General features: G+C 41.3%; 1 protein-coding gene across 1 annotated transcript in view; it reads right to left on the bottom strand.

Moving 5' to 3' along the window:
* The window catches only part of CCAR1 (cell division cycle and apoptosis regulator 1), a 30,590-nt gene extending 15,272 nt beyond the window's left edge, over positions 1-15,318 (bottom strand). Inside the window, exons 1-12 of the mRNA XM_074154364.1 lie at positions 15,266-15,318; positions 14,246-14,364; positions 7,614-7,786; positions 6,978-7,022; positions 6,265-6,297; positions 5,082-5,275; positions 4,417-4,531; positions 4,140-4,332; positions 2,826-2,958; positions 2,336-2,497; positions 1,661-1,886; positions 242-355 (exon numbers count right to left, since the gene is read on the bottom strand). Coding sequence (XP_074010465.1) covers positions 242-355; positions 1,661-1,886; positions 2,336-2,497; positions 2,826-2,958; positions 4,140-4,332; positions 4,417-4,531; positions 5,082-5,275; positions 6,265-6,297; positions 6,978-7,022; positions 7,614-7,786; positions 14,246-14,318 — 1,461 coding nt within the window. The 5' untranslated portion in view covers positions 14,319-14,364; positions 15,266-15,318. The remainder of the gene's footprint in view (positions 1-241; positions 356-1,660; positions 1,887-2,335; positions 2,498-2,825; positions 2,959-4,139; positions 4,333-4,416; positions 4,532-5,081; positions 5,276-6,264; positions 6,298-6,977; positions 7,023-7,613; positions 7,787-14,245; positions 14,365-15,265) is intronic.
* Between the last annotated feature and the right edge of the window lie 1,856 nt (positions 15,319-17,174).

The raw sequence follows: 17,174 nt of genomic DNA, 5'->3' as shown, positions 1-17,174 counted from the left end.
GATTTTGCCAAACATCTATTGTTTGAGTTTGACCAAGTTGAAGAAAGCACTAAATATGAAAACAGTAAAGATGGAGCTCTAATTAACTGCAAAAAGAATTTGCATAGAAACTAGATCTCTTCAGAGGAAAAATGAAGCCATTATTTGGCTGCCTACAAACTCCTCCCTTATCAATAAATATTTTAAAGCTCTATAACCAACCTTTATTTGCCGAAAGTGTCTGGCATTGAAGCATATTTACCTTTACAAGTCTAGCAGGATGCTGAAATCCTTCACGAAGTTCTTGGGGATCTTCAGCCAGAGCGCATGACTTGTGGTAGAGATCCTCCATGCTAGGACTAGCCATCAACATCACCTGTTGTGGAAGTCAGATCAGTCTTGTGAAGGTCTCCCACTATGACTGGTAAACAACAACCCCAACTTGCAACCGCATACATACTACTACTTTTTCCTTCATGTCACAAAAAAAAAAAAAAAATCAGAAAAAGTAGAGGTAAAATAAAATTGTAGAACCGAGTGTTAAAATGTCTGCCAAGGACCAATTTCCCTCTTTCCCATCGGGATGCAATGTGCGATCTTATTAAAAGAAAAATAAAACTCTGAAAGCATATAAAAGCAACATGCTTCATGTGTTACCACTAAATGCCAAACACCTTGAACCAAGAAGCACACCAAATACATTCCGGTTTTGGTAACTGACTCCTACCATTTTATCATAACCACAAGAGAACTGACCAGCACGTTCATCTGCATCCTCGTAGCATCCCGCGAAATTTAACCAAGTAGCTTTACATCCTAAACAGGTCAATATTATGAAACAGGATGCTACTCCTCAGTTACTGAATATATTTTGAAGCTTATCCTTCTGAAAGAGAGCTCTTGCTCTACACCACTTGAATGAAAAAAAAGCAGCATCTCTGATACTTGAGCCAAAGCTTTGACATTTTTGTGCAGAGAAGGGAAGTAAAATTAAGTCTTTCAGAAATACAGGGATTAAAGGCAGTTTTGTTTCTAAACCTATCCTTAATATGAAATACTTCTAAAACAGATTGACCTAGAAATCTCAGACCCGTTTTAATGAAAGAGCTTTCTAATGGAACAGGTTTTAGGAAGACATTGTGACACTCAGGTCTTTTAATACGTCATTACAGCCCTCGATACAGTGGTTTTTTGACATTCATATAATCCCAATAGGCTCAATCTACTTTCAACAAAATAATTAAGTATTGAGATAAACATGAAAGAAGAAAGAAAGTATAACTAAACAGAAGAGCACAAAACTGCACAGAAACGGCCCCTGAAGTGGGGGAAGGAGGAGGGAGGAGGGCTCCACTAACTATTCAGAATGAATTGCCTAAGAACGACATTCAAAGATCTTGCAGGAGCTGGATTTTACAGGAGCTGGATTTCTTTCCTATAATCCAGAGAAGAGACCTCAGTAAAAATAATATTTAGGACAGCTCTAGTAACAGAAAAACAAACTGAATTTCAGTCATGATTCTTTAAGCTCTACATACTAGCTCTTTACTGAAAAGTTTAAAATGCTGTATTTTGTTCAAATCGCTGTAGAGTATTTTCAGTTCAACGACACTCACTTTTTCACCCTATTGGTAAAAGAAATTTCTAATGAATAGTTGTAATACTGGAAACCGGTACAAACCTTTGCACTGTATAGATGATCAGCATCAGGTGGATCAAGAACAGCAGCGTTTTTATCTATAGGATCTACTTCTCTATGCATTACGTAGAAATTACAGTAGTTTCCCAGCTGAAATGGTCGAGACATAGGAAAAGCATCCACCCATGTAAACTGAGCATCAAAGAAATCGCTTGGGATATACAAGTTCTGGTAACGCCTCCTCAGCTCCATCATATCACAGCTACGGCTGAAATAAACAGCATTTGAAAGAGACAGCAATAAAAGAGCCATTAATAAAGCACATAATTAAGAGGTATATTAATTGGAAAGACAGCCCCTGTATATTTAATACTATAAATACTATATATATAAAATTTAAAGAGCGATATATTTCAGTTAGAGTGTCATGGATTGAAGTTTAAAAACAAATAACTACTAAACGCTCTTCTGATTACAGTGTTTGCGTATTAGGGAATATTTATTAAACAGGGTTATAAAGGTATTTTGCAGCAGCATTCAAAAATAACAAAGAACATAGAAAAAGTTTATCATACAAGCTTCTCAGCCATTACGTATTTTTAAAGTTGAGATCATCATTTAACACTCACTACATACACGCGTGTTGGCAGGGCTCACAGTACTCTGTGCCCCCAGCTGAAGGGAGATGTAGGTAAACGTCTGGCACGATAAACATACCAGTCCAATGAAAACTTCGAAAACTGAACCGTGTAACGAGGAACAACACGTCGCGGTCTTCGAGGTGACCTCTCCCTCTCTCGTCTTGGTGATCTCTCTCTGGAGCGTTTTCTCTGGGGTGATCTTTCCCGGGACCTACGTCTCTCTCGCTCTCTTTCACGACTTAAAAAAAATGCATACAAGATACAAATATTTTTGCAAGCTGGTAACACAGAATGGTTTCTAGCACAACAGAAGCTACAGCTGTCAGAGATGACTCACAAAAAGGAGAGGAGACGCGAGACGTTCCTCACAGTTTGTTTCAGTAAACTATCTCTTTACATGAGGGGCTGATTCTGCAGTTCCCTCATTTCAGACAGAAACTCTTCACCAACATCTAGTGGTAAAGCCACTTGTGCACGTCACTGACTCTGGAGCAAGCAGCTCGGCTCTGTTTGAGGACAGGTCTTTACAGAATGCTGTCATTATAGTCTAGTCTTCTACAACATACCTCCTGTCATCTTTTCGGTTTGGCATAGGGTCTCCTCCTCTGTCATTCCTCCCGGAAAATCTGGATGGTGGGTCTAATCTTCGAGCTGGTTGAGGCTGTGAAACCAGACGAACAGGGGGCTGTAACAAACCACCTGAAAGAAAAATTTACAAGATCAATACATAATAAGGGGCAACTATCTGCACCTTACAAACATTCCTGCTTGACAGTTGTTCCACTTGTTTACATCTTCTAAAGTAATTCTACAGTTAAATAAATCTATTTATTAATAACACCCACCCCAAGAAACTTAAGACACCAATGCAAACTGAGGCTCTAGGAAGTGAAATTGGTTTAAAAGCACCTTCTTAAGATGGAAGCTAATATAATCTAGGCACATAGAAGCTATCACAGTAAATAGCTAAGCCTTTTCTTGGAAAAATAATTTGTTTTGAGATAGATATACTACCTACTCACTGAATTAAAGAAAACCTAAAACTTATTTTTGAGGCTATTGACAGGTAAAAACAATTAGCTTCCTGAAAAATTATTCCCAAATCAATTTATTATACTGCTGCACCAATCCCCCAGCACATTCTGTCTCAAGACATTTAATCAACTGATTATAAATGGAGCAAACATTACTAAACACCAACAAACAACTAGGACTAATTAAACTGTAATAAGCATCTATCCAAAACAGTTAAGCTTAGGTAGCTGATACCTTCAGATCTTCTCCCCTTGCTTCCACTGTGAGACAAGTCTTAATTTTATCTTACTATTAATCCTATTACTAATTCTGCAGCCACTCAAAGTTCAAGCAACCCCACAACCACCTTTGTTTTAGATCTGCCAGGTTCAGCCGTGTTTCTGCTCTCAAATGCCAACTTGGCTAACTGAAATCAGTAACACACAAATACAAAAAATAATAGTATATAAAAAAATATTAGTTTTAACAATACAACTTTGTGAAACCTGATTTTGTTCAACACTCCAGAAGTTGCTGAAGAACTACATTGCCATTAACACTTTCAACAACCCAACTTGTCTGTGAAAGTGTCGGAATAAAAACTGCATTGAATTTGCTTTCAGATTATGAAATCTTAATATGAACAGGAGTGATCCGGGATTTCACTAACCAGGGAATTCTTGAGCTATTGCAGGCAACATGTCTTGCACATCGCTGCCAGAAGATGCACATTCAAACCGAAAATTCTATAGGGTCCTTTCTGTATTATTTCAACTATTACTTCAGTCTTCTGAGTAACAAAAAAGTACTAAGCACACACTAAGCACCAGAAGGACTGTAACAAACTTTGTGCACTGAGGGGGCACCTTTCTGCTGTGGCTGCTGCAGTAACGGCTGAGGCTGTGTCTGAAGCAAAGGTGTGATTGAAGCTGCCGATATCTGTGCCTGCAACAAGGACTGTGGCTGCGGCTGCGCCTGAACGCCGAACGCCGTCTGCTGCGCAATGGGCTGAAGAACTGCCGGAGGCGTCTTCAGTAACGGCTGAGCTTGCGTCTGGTTCTAACAGCAGAAGAGAAAATGAGTTGTGAGTGAGCCCAAAACAGAAGCAGTCAGGTACAAGTCACACTGGGTAACCTCATATACCTGATTTGGAAGCGTCTGGATCCGTTGTGCATTCCACTTGAATGGCATATTAGGGTTGTAAGTAGCTTCTACCAAAACTCGGTCACCAACCTGAGGTGTCTTTCCTTTAACAGCGCTGCAAACATTACAAAAAACATATTGCCAGAGTCTTATTGAGCTGGTTTTACATTTGCAAGTTACATTTAAAGTTGAGAGAAAGTAGATAGAGTTCATCATGAAGAGTTTATAGGAATCTACCGTATCCACCTCAAATTCAGTGAAAAGTACTACCTGCTTCAGTTCAGAGTATGCACAGGAATTTAATTCCTGTCTTTGGCCCAAAAAGCAGAAGTTCCCTAACCAGTACTGAGTTAAGATAGGCAGACAGCAAGTTATATGCACTTAATCACCCACAAATTTGGCAATTTCATATTATAAGAAGCTTAATGCCTTCTGAATCTCCCAGCTTTGGGTTTTGCATTAAGAAAACTCAAAAATTCACATAGAGGAACTCAGATCTAGTGTCTATTAACTTATTTGACCATCTGACTTTCCGTGTTGATACAAAAAAACATACTAAGTGCAGGCACTCTCAATGGAGTCACAGAATTAGAACGCTATAATCTAAACCTTTTATTTAGTGAGGGTATCACGGAGTACATCTGTAGCAAGTATTTACGTCTTACCTAAGCTGAAAAAAGACATCTTCATCCACAAAACCAAACGTATCGTGCAGTTTAGTAACTACTCCAGTGAAGACCCGCTGCTTTTGTGGCTGGGTTTGCTGTTGACTTGAGCGGGGTGCTGGGTAAGAAACAGTTATCTGGGCTGCCGGCTGAGGAGTAGACAGGCTAAGACTGGTAGGTAGTGCAACAGCTGGCTGTAAGCAAAATAAAGCAAACTATAAATCTTACAACCGGTTGACATACCTACAAGGAACAGTTCCTTTACCCACGTAGACAAAAGTTTAAAATGTCTCTAAAGCGATTATTCTGAATAGAGGTTTTCAGAAAGTGGAAGTTGTTTGGGGTTTTGTTTGTTTAGATTACTTTTTTCTACTTTGAATGAAGACTGGCTTGGCTGATCCTTTTCTTTTGAAAAAGTCAACTTCCCCAAAATACGCACGTTGTCTAGCAATAAAATGAAGACTGTTATTGCTTACAGGTAACCCATACAGTGGATCTGAAGAGGAGATAAGTTCCTAACTTAGCTAGGAATACATGCTTAAGAGATTATTCTCCATTTATATCCCAGCTGTAGTGTTGAAAGTCAGTAAAGGTTGGGGCTAACAACAGCCCTTCCTTAACTCAATAATTCACCTGCTTGACTTCTTACAAAAGCAGAAGGCAGCGAGATAGTGAAATGAAGTAACCTAATTTTACTCTTTTTTTTTAAAAGCACATTTAAAAGGTTAAGTGAAAAGGGTAGTAGAGCAACTTACAGTGTGTTAAATGGCTGCGTGTTTTAAACCTGTCAAGCTCAGCAGGATTCTTTTTAAACCTGTCTATACACATACTGCAATACTGTTAACACAAAGTTAGATCCCTTCTCAAAGGAGAGAAAGAAAAGATCTTCCCAGTTTGTTACTTACTGCAAAACAACTGAACACTTGAAGTTCAAACAAAAAAAAAAATAATTAGAAGTAATCAACACACATATTCCCTTCCAGATTAAGGAAAAGTGGTTGCCAGTAATTTTGGAAATCAAGGCTATGCATATTTTAACATCTGGATAAAGTAAACCTGTACCAATAAAATGCCCGTTCGTATTAGTTCATTTTACAGATTAAACTACCCAAGATGTCACAAATTTGCACTCTTGCATTATCTGCGCTTGGGGATGAAGACCAAACAATAAAACCAAACTAACCTGAGTTAAAAGGGTCTGCTGAGGTTGCTGCAACTTAAAATAAATAAAGTTATAAATTAATTTTATATGCTTAAGGAAATTGTACAATTTTATCTCCTCTTTACAAGTAAGAGTTTTTGCTTAATCTGAGGCGGTTAATAGTCCTTTGGGGTTTGGTCATTTCAGCAGTTTGCATATGCATAAAACTGTGCTCATGTGGTTAATTTTAAGAGTGTATAATCCAGGTTTATTCCGTAAGCAGAAATGCTGGGGTTTTTTTTGTAACTGAAAGTTAACAGCAATACCAAAAAAAGTTTTGGCAGCTGGAGAAGCTTAGACCTGAAACTTCCACGTCTTTTTGTTCTATTTCAAAATCCTGTTAAGTTCAAAGATCATTTAAAAAAAAAACATAAAAGGGAACTTTTTTTGGACAGCATCTTTCCAGCCGTTAAAATACATGGCCCTGTTAGGAGCAAAGTTTAGCAGGAAGCGTGTACACATGGAATAGTATGTATTCTTAAATTTCCTTTTTGAATGAAGGTAGGCAGGCTTCCATTCTGGATATGTCTCTCCAAGTTTATGAACTTCAAGCTCTCTTTCACTACAAAAAAAACATTACTTAGTTTCTTTAACAACTTCCCACACAAAGATGGTTTCAGAGATAAATCCTACAAGACACACAACCAACATCATTTTTAATTATTTGTGATGTACACAGTAAGAATCAGACAAACCTGTTGCTGTACACTATAGAGAGTCTGTTGAGGTTGTGAATATTGCTGAAACAGATAAAAGCAAAATATCTCATAAACAGGAAGTATTATTACCCCGATAATACCAAATACAAGTTATCTGCTAAGCAAGTTTTAGACAGAAACTATTCATATTTAACAATTCTAATAGAAAACATAACTAATAGTATCAACATATATTACTTTCATAACAAGTATTCTTAGCCTTTAAGCGGAGTCTGCTGTACTCTTCCTAGCTAAAATCAGGAATTTTTGTTAAGCTTGACACACATACAGTATCTAGAGCACAGTATGAAATCGTGCAAAATGCTATTAAGGATACATAGTGATGGAAGATACTTGAAACTTGAGATTCTCAGTTTAGTTGCAGCAAAACTCCTTTTCCCAAAAGGCTTTCCATACCTAAAAGTCAACACCTCCATGGTCAAAATTCTCACCTTCACAGATTAATACCACTATTGATAGCTGCAGACCTAAAATCCCACTCTTTTTCAAAGAGATTTGTACTGCATTGTTCACCATTTTCCACTGTGCTTTTCTCCTGGATACTTTAGCTCTACAAAGCCACTGGTTTATATTGGTAAAGTTCACGTAGTCAACAGCAAATGTTCCCTTTACCTGCTGTAAGGCAGCTGCTGCAGCTGCAGCTTGCTGCTGTAATGCAGCTGTCTGGGTGAGCTGATAGTTGGTTGGTGTTTGTGTAGTAAGGCCTGCTGCTGCCAACGCCGTCTGCTGGGTGTATATTGTAGGAGAGGCTCCAAGCAGCGAAGGCTGCTGTACACCGAGAGCAGCTGAAAAGAGAACACACACAATAAGCACTAAGCAACTTTAAACAGCTGAGGTTTCCCACAGTTGTACTAGACAGAGCATGTGATGCTTCACTCCCAAGTCAAGCTCAGGAAGCAGATCAATCCAATTCCAAAATTCAAAATAAATAAAGGCTCACACCTCACTAGCCTCTCTTCTAAATTCATTTACAAATAGTACACCACAGCAGAGGTACACGCACCACTTAATTTCCTTCTCTCTAGTTGCTCATGATTTTACAGCCCTAGTAGTTGTACTCCCCATCTGCGCCCACCCCCAACACATACACCCACTGTATTCTTTCTTGAACATATTTCATGTTTTGGACGAGCCAGATAAAAATTGTTGTTCTGTTCCGTAGATTAATTAATAAGTTTCATTCTATCTGAGCGCAAGACAAATCTTTACTGTAATAGCAGCTATGAAACAGAGGCTTATGGAACGCATCCTCTGAAAACACACACGGCTTCGCTTCACTCAGTGCTGTCTTTGTTCCCCCAAGAGCTGGATTTTGTAGATGTGGGGGCTGGTAGAGAAGGAACGGCCTTCTAACAACAGGGAGTTTAACTGGTCCCCACGTATAAAGGGACCGAGTTGAGCTCTCTCCTGCTCTTACTAGGCAAGATACTTCTGTACTGCCCAGAAGGAAAGATTAGTTTATTTTATTGTCATATCAGCTTTTAATTCACTGCAGAAGATAAAGCAAATCATGAGGAGCAGCCATCCATCTACATGCTATGCATCTTATGCATGTGATACTTCAGAACAAGGTATACTTAAGCCTTATGGACAGAACTTTTAGGGACATAGAGCTCTGCACAATGCAAATCTGAGTGAAGAACTACAAACATATCTGGAAACCTGCTCCCTCTTTGCCAGAAGTTTTTAAAAAAAAAAAAGTTATCTGCAGCTGCATGATCCAATATCACTTCATTAAGCTATCAGTCTAGTCCACATGTTTAAATAAAACCAAAGAGAAATTCAGCAGAGAAACATAGTGCCAGCAAAAACAGGTCAGCCAGCCACCTTCAGAACTGAAGGGCATTCAACTTGAACAGGGTTTCTTTCTCTTGCAAAGCTATTGAAGAGGCACAATGAAATGAAGACCAGATTTACAGCATTCTTCCTGCAGAGTCTGTGCTCCACACCATTTTTACAGATCCAAAATGAAGCTGCCATTCCTGACCCAGGGATGCAGTAAGATATTGCTTGTAGCTGGTGATCATCACCATACAAACAGCACAAAAAAAAAGCTGTAACCAACTCAACAGATCCTGAATGAGGTAATCCCCTCTACCACACTGTTCTTTCCAGCGGAGTACAGTCTTCAGAAAACAAGGTGATGGCACTGATCATCTTACAGTTTTAGAACAAAACATGAATGCAATATGGAAGCAACAGTAAAAATAATCACCATCGAGATGAACTGCAACTATTGTCATGTAAGTATTCCAAGAAGTAATAACATTTTAACAAGGTGTTTTAACAGTGAGATCAAGCATTCTAAAGTACAGCAAAACTACAGTATTTCCAGTATTACGTGACATTTTCCTCTGGGTAATTCCAACATTTGGTTCTTTAGAAGCCAAGCAAGCCACATCTGAGGCTTCTCCTCTGACAGACTCTCCATTCTGTTGATCCTCTTGCCTCCTGCTTGTCCATCAGCTCCAATTCGAATGTGCGTTTTTGACCATCCAGAGGCACAGTCTCATCTGGAACCTCACCAATGCCTCACATAACACCTTAAATAGACCCTTACCTCTAGTGAAAATGCTTTGCTGATGCATGCTGGTACAACTTTCACTTTTTTTGGCTGCATTACTTTGCTGGCTCACTCAAAGCAAATGACCAATGCATTAATCTTTCTCCTCTTACTTCCACATGCTGAGCAGAAATTCCTGTTAGTGCATAAATCCACTTCATGCTATTATCTTTGAATGTGTTTGACTACACTAGCTATTGGCAGTCAGTCCAATGTTCTATTCTAATGTTGTACCAACACAGGGGGGTGGCGTTGGGAAGTGTCATCAAGCAAGTTTCACAAGTTCTCTCTTTATTTTTTGTACCAAGGATACCGGTAAAAACATTAACATGCTTGCTCCCAAAACCAGATCTCGGGGTTACTGCTCTCTTCAGTTTCCACTATGATCATTTCCCTTCCACCAGCATAAACCATAATTATCTCAAACAATTCCCAGCCCACCCTAAGACTCTTATTCCATTTTCTCCATTAAGAAAAAAAAAAATAAATCAATTTTTTGCCACCTCTACCATCACTTTACGAGCACTTAATATTAACTGGGTATCATGTCATCTAGATCAGTGCAGATCAACTTACTAACAAAGGGCAAAGACAAAAGACTGCCGAGATCCCCTCACAGGCTAATACCTGTAGTAACAAGTTTTCAAAGCTGTATCTCGTTCTTAGGGATTTGCCCTGAAGTATTCCAGGAGTTTAATTTGACTACGTTTCATCCATGTGCTCATCTCCGTCAAACAGGCTCTGATTAAACAGGCGAGTGTGTTTGTATTCCTAGTTTTTCTTTTTTTGTAATTATCTCAGTAAGTACAGTGATGGAGTTGCCTTCCTTCAAATGCAGTCTAAGCAACTTCCACTCGCACCAAATATCGCACGGCACGGCCATCCGAAAGGGCTTGGATAGAAACTGGAGTCCTAGGCTGCAGCTCAAGCATCTTTGCAGGTAACAGAAATTTCTGTTGTGGCAAATAAAAAGTGGTCCCTCTTGCTTCTTCTAAATTACAGAGACCCTTTAAGATTAGGGAAACATCTTCAAAGTATGTAGCTACTTATAACTGCTTGGTAAGTAATGTAGATTTATTAGGATTACAGTAAAGGAGTACCCTATCCAGGGCTTTGGACACTTATCACAGTTAAAAAACCAAGGACCCAAACTTACAGTTTCTAAGTTTTTTCAGGCGTAACACGCTTGCAACACAAATGCTATACAACAGGCATACAATAGAAAGTAGGCTCAGCGTATTACCTGTTTACAGCAAGCCAGCAAATTGTGCATCAGCTATTTCTCAGTGGTTCTGAGATCCACTACATGCTTGCCCTATTTGCACACTTTTCTTTAGTCACCTCACTGGCCGATAGCAAGATTCTGAGCTTCAGGCACTTTTGCTTTCATCAGGTACCCTGTTCTTCACTCTAATGTAACGTAGTGTTGCTGTCTTTGCTGTATCAAGACTTATCAGCCAGAACACAGCGTAGCTAGGACTCCCCCTTAACTACAGTTCTACGAAAACGGGCTTCACTATGCAACCAAAAATCTTAACCCTGAAAACAGCATATGCCAAGCGCTGTGATACCAACCAAAGACATGTCAAAAATTAATAGCTGATGGAATAGGAGGGGATTCTCCTTTACAGGCATTTCAGTAACTTGTATGTCATTACACAAATTAAAAGTATAAAGAGTACTTGCAAAAAGCAAAACTGTGCTATCTAGGAATTTTTAAATTTTCATTTCTTAAACTTTAGTTTTCTGCAGTAGGCATGATTTAAGTTATGCTTTGACAATGCTTAACTGGCACAACAGGGACCTTATTCTGGTTTTAGTCATGTGATACACAAAACCACAAGAGAAGTAGAGAAACAATTTCACTGTATTACAAGTAGGAGTCTCTCTTCACACATAGATCTCTGCTGGCACCTGGAATTACCCATCTCTCTCCCAATACCACAGGCATAGACAGTAATTAGTAAGCTATCCCAAAGGGATCCCAGGAGCCCTTCATTACACAGCATGTCACTCTACAACTACGTTAGAGTCACACCTTAACTCGTATGGTTATTCTTCACCAGGGATGGTCAAGACAGCATCCAAGTCAACAATACACAAAAAAAAAAACAACCAAAAAAACACACACACACAAAACACCCCAAACACCCCTCCCCCCCAAACCTGAAATTACGTTTCTGCAATTGTCAAACTGGGCTTCTAACACCTTTACTTCACCACGTTTGACAATAGATTAGGAAAAAGCAATATATTGTGTTGCTTGTGTTAAAAAACTCAAGATCTCTTTCCCCCATACCCCAGCACCCTGATGCTTTGGAGAAGGAATATAACACTTGTATAAAAGCAGACGGCATTCATAAATACATCTAACACCTTTTGCCAATCCTCTGAAAATATGTGAGAGTTTCATAATTGTAGTTCTTTTAAATCCAGTAATAAACATTGAGCTTCACAAGGGTAAGCCAATCTGCACGACTTCTTGAGCGCAGGCGAGGAGCAGTACACGCTGGTCAGCATGCCTTAGCACTGACAGCATCTCTCGCTCTTCATCGGGCAAGCAACCTGGCAGGACACTCATAGCTTCACGTTGAAAGGTGCAATGAAAGGTGGCTACTTAGCTGCAACTCAACACTAAACGCTGCTCTCCAGCCCTCAGCAGGGCCAAAGAGCACTGCATACATTTCAAAAGAAGTTTCCTGTGCTCTGTACTGTAAAACAGCACTGCCAGTAATAAAATAAAATAAAAAAAAAACCACAACAACAACCCAAACCAACACGAACAGGGGACAATGTACACAGGTACAAAAACAGCAGTTGGATGGAAGAACCCTGGGGACTGGATTCAGTAACAGAGACAGGGAAGAGGACACAGACAGAGAGATTGTGTATTGCAGTAGGAATAGGAAAGGATTGCACAGAAGGATGCAGGGAGCTAAATACCTCCAAGAAATACTGGAGAGAAGATGGCATAGTGTGAAGAGGGACACTAGAACAGTAGGGAGGCAAAACTGGAACCAAATGTTAGTCTTTAATGGCTCTCATGTCTGAGTCAGGTGATGCTGGATCAGATGAACAGCTAAAACTCCCTGGAGATACTGTCCTCACTGAGCACATGAAAAAACTCACAGCAACTGATGCTGACTAGCCCTACCCCAATTAAATGTTGCACTTAAATTAAGGAGGCTCAGAAGTAGGCTAACCAAAGGCAGAGTCTTAGGAACAGGAAAACAGGTAAGAAGTTGGGGTGTGCTTCCAGTGCCCTTGCTCCATCCACATCTTCTCCAGGGCCCCCTTCTGGTCCCAGCTCAGTGAGGTCTAAGATGGCTGCCAGCTCCTCCCCTTCAGCAGGTTTCACACAGCTTTCCCTCTGAAACAGGGCATGGAGCTGGCTCTTGGTCTCCCACCACTGTTTTTGACACACTAGCCATCACATCAGCCAATGTACCAAGAACAGCCCACATGCTGCCATCCTTTGATCACAGCAAGGTATCACCCAGTCAGACACAAGAATTGCAGGCAAAGTTTGTGTCTCCCTTCTTCCCAAGACTCAAGACTTGGACCAGTGCCCAAAGGAAAAACTGGAGATGGAGGAGTCATTTCGGGAAAGAAAACTGAGTCAGGAGAAATATTTGTTCTTCCCCCCGCCTCCCCAAGACATACACCTCCAAAGAATGGCAGGTATTCCCAACTTTTCCTAAGCCCCAACACAGGAGGTATGTCATTCAACCTCGTATCGAAGGTGCAAAGGACAACAGTAAAAAACACACAACTCTTTAGAAAGACATCTCTTCAGCAAGGTTACTGCCTACCTCACATTTTGACATCCTGATTCCTCAACGTACCACAGCTTTGTTGAAGCCTTGTCACACCAGACAACAAAACTACAATATTTAAGAAACACTTTGTATTCAAGAAAAGAAAAAAAGGCAGCCCAGAACTGGAAATGGAAGCACAAAGATCCACCACATGGCAAACTTCACATTCTTGTGTCAAGACCTTTCATGCTATAAAACAACGTGAAACATGACAACCTAGCCAGCTAGGTTTTAAAAATGCTAGCCTGCAATTAAATAAGGCTTCTTAGCTAAATCAAAGGAAAAATCATTATCAGGGTGATACCTTTAGTTATAGGGATCCTTGAGTTCTAACCTGACGTTTAAAAAAAAATAAAATATACCCCCTCCCCACCCAAGCAGCAAATTTCAGAGACTTCTTCACTATGTACAGTATGTCCAATATATTAGTAAAGGCAAAATACTTCATAAACATTGATTTAGGCTGCCCGGGAAATGAAACTCAGGTAGCACTTAAAAAATCTGTAACGTCTTATCAGAGCTGTTATTACTTAATCTAGAGCAATGCAATTTGATGAAAGGTGATTTGATTTACACATCTTTGGATATGAGTAACTTAATATCTTGTTTACTGACTAAGAGAATTGACAAAAATTCACCTGAGATTTTACTTAGCACCCCTTTAAAAAACCCCAACCCAACAGCTAGTATTAGGCAATGATCTTTAATGTCTCTATTGTGTGAAAATCTCCCAACTCAAACCATTTAAACAGAATTTAAAGAAGTTAATTAGCATGGTGCCACTCTTAACTGCCTACCCAACGACGGAATCTCCAAATCTACTAGATGTCAGGGTTCAAACATTAAGTGATATGTAAACTGACCTGGCTGAGATACTGCAGTGGCTGTAAACTGAGTAGCCCAAGGGGGATTCTTCTGTCCTCCAAACTGAGCCATGGCGAAAGGCAAAATCTCCCGGGTGTCTATCTTCTATAACTGTAACCTATTAAAATAAAGCGCAGCTACAATCTTTGAAACATATACCACCGGGCTATTTTAATTCTGGGTCAAAAAAGAAAAAAAAAAAAAAAAAAAAGAGTGTTGAAAGATTATCTTTACACCCCTAGACCTGGTGGGCCACACGCACGGGAAGCGGGAAACACAAAAAAGCTGCAAGACAAGTTATTATATATTTTCCTAAGGCACCACCTCCACCCTCCCCGTCTTGACAATGGGGCCGACGCTATTTACGCGCATAAAATCTATCCGGGTGTCTAGCGAAGACTAAGGGAAAGGCGACTCTGCAGAAGGAAGAACTCGTAGTTTGTTATTGTTATCATTATTATCGTCATTATTGCTTGTTTCAGGGCTGCGGGCAGGCCGCGGCCCCCTCTCCCCGCACAAGGGCACGCTGCTCCCCGCGCCAACGCGGCCGGGCCGCTCGCCGCCTCCCCCCCCGCCTTCCCCTCAACGGTTATTTTAAAAAACGACTTTAACTCCCGCCTCAGCACCGCTAAAAACCCTCCTTTTTTAATTTCATTTTTTTGTGGTTTGGGTTTTTGGGTTTGTTTTTTTTTTTTTGTGCGCAGCCTCCAATACCCGCCGCCTAACCGGGCCCGGCCGTCAAGGAGCGAGGAAGGGGAGCGAGGAGGCGGCGGGCGGGTGCCGGGCCTTCCTCCCGGCCCGGTGGCGGCAGGCCGGGCGGGCGGGAAGCAGGCGCCTCCCCGCCCCCCGCCGCGGCCAGGCCGCCGCCGCCCGCCCGCCCCTCCTCATCATCATCCTCCTCCTCCTCCTCCCGCCGCCCCCGGCCAACAATGCGGGCCCGCCATGCTCCCCCTCGCCCTTCACCCCAAGCTCCGCCAGGGCCTCCGCGCCCCGCTCAGGGTCCCTTCCGCCACCGGTACCTGAGCAGCGCCTCGCCGGAGCCATCGCCGGCCCCTCCGAGCCTCCCGCACCCAGCGCCGCCCGCACCGCGCAGGCGCCAATACCCCCCCCTCCCCCTCCGGCGGCGGCGCGCGCTGATGACGTGCGGCCGGCCCGGCCGCGTGCGGAGAGGCCGTTAGGCGAGAGGAGGGGCCCCGGCGCCATCTTGGCGGCGGCAGGGAGGGGGTCGGTCGGCCGCCATCTTGCAGCTCGGCCTAGCCACCGTGGCCTCCCCTTCGGTACCTTGCGGCCGCCGCTGGTCGACCCTCTCCCCCGGCACTCAAACGATTCGGTCTGGACAGTTGTCAGGCACTTCTCGTGGCTGCCTTGCCGCTGTGGGAAATAGCCCTCGGCCTGAAGCGAAGCCACGCGTGAGGGCCTGAGAGCTGATTTTATGCACACAAGCGTTCAGGCTGATATGGGAGTGGGAGGGGAGCAGGGTCATCTGTGGTGAAGGGAGAGCAGGCTCAGCAGAGGGACTCATCAAAGCACTAAAGATGCTTTGAAACAGAAATTGCAGCCAGATGTGATTGCAGTTAAGTAGTTCAGTAGTTCACGGGCAACAGTAATTTCACTCTTCTGATGATGTTGTGAACAGCCTTCCATCCTTTAAATAGTTTTATTTACACAAGTTTGAGGTGAAATACGCTCATGGGATAGTACTTAACATTTGAGAGTAAAGTTAATACACATTCTGAAAAGAGGACTTTGGAGTGGTTTATTGTTATTAAAACCAAAGTTAATGGAATAAAATCCACTTGAGAGGCAACAACATTAAACTCTTGCTTGCAGTGGGCTGGCTGGATTATGTTGTGGGAGGGCAATCAGAAAAAGAAGATGGAGACCACCAAGTGAAGTTAAATTTCTGCCAGCAGTTGGTACTCAGTAGTATACAAAGATGGGTAGATTTGCCTTAGCCCTTTAAAAAATAGTGGAAGTTACATGAGGGTTTAGGTGGTTTACACTGATAAAAATAGTTCTTAAGTTGACACATCTTAAACCTTACTTACGTATAACTCCAGCTCAGTCGGTTGACTGAAGCAGAATGTGTACTCTTTAACCTGGAAATAAGATCAGGGGCTAAAAAGATAAGAGGGCTCTCTCCCACGCTATAAATTAAAAGGACACTGGCAAAATTGTATTAAAGAAGAAAAGTAATTGTCAGTGAATGTCCAAATATTATGAAGTAGCTCTATTCTTCAGTCATTTGGCCCAGGGGCTTTTTATCAGAGGATGCATAATTCTTAGTGATGCTGTCAAAGAAGGCCGTAGAAGCTCATAGGAAACCACAGGCCTGATTTCCTGTACCTCAAGTAGAACATTACTTCGTTTACTTTCTCCTTTCCATGTACATATTGCTACCATTAGCTGGCAAATTTTGCCACTGCCATTTATAGCACACTAATGACTCCTTTTTGAATTCTTTAGGTCTCTGTATCCTCTTTTCAAGATAAACCATGCTGTTTTGATGAAGAACAGATGAAATGGAAATCGCAGTGAAAAAAATGTGAGCACTTGTAGTCTTGTTTCTTAAAATAACTCTAGGCGCCCTAAGTGTCTTTTAAGTACCTTTGGACAATTTAATCCAAAATTGTTGTAGGGGCAGCAGTCTGAAAGATACGACATTTCTATAAGTTACCTTAAAATGATCAGGCACGTTGAGAAAAAGATACAAATTAGAATGCAAAAACTGTAAAGCATATCCTGCTTCCAGCCTTCTTGGTGGTTACAGGAGTTAAGAACAAGCTGGGGATACCGTGGAGAGAAATTATAATTTTTTAGAGTTTATAATCAAAGAACATCGTATGTATTTTGGTACAATCAATACATTTAACAAACACGAATGGACGAGCGCAAAGAAAAGAACTTTGGTATCAGGAAATGCTACAT

The sequence above is a fragment of the Numenius arquata genome, chromosome 10 (genome assembly GCF_964106895.1).
Source record: "Numenius arquata chromosome 10, bNumArq3.hap1.1, whole genome shotgun sequence".
NCBI classification, from domain to species: Eukaryota; Metazoa; Chordata; class Aves; order Charadriiformes; family Scolopacidae; genus Numenius; species Numenius arquata.
This window is presented reverse-complemented; position numbering and strand designations above follow the sequence as displayed.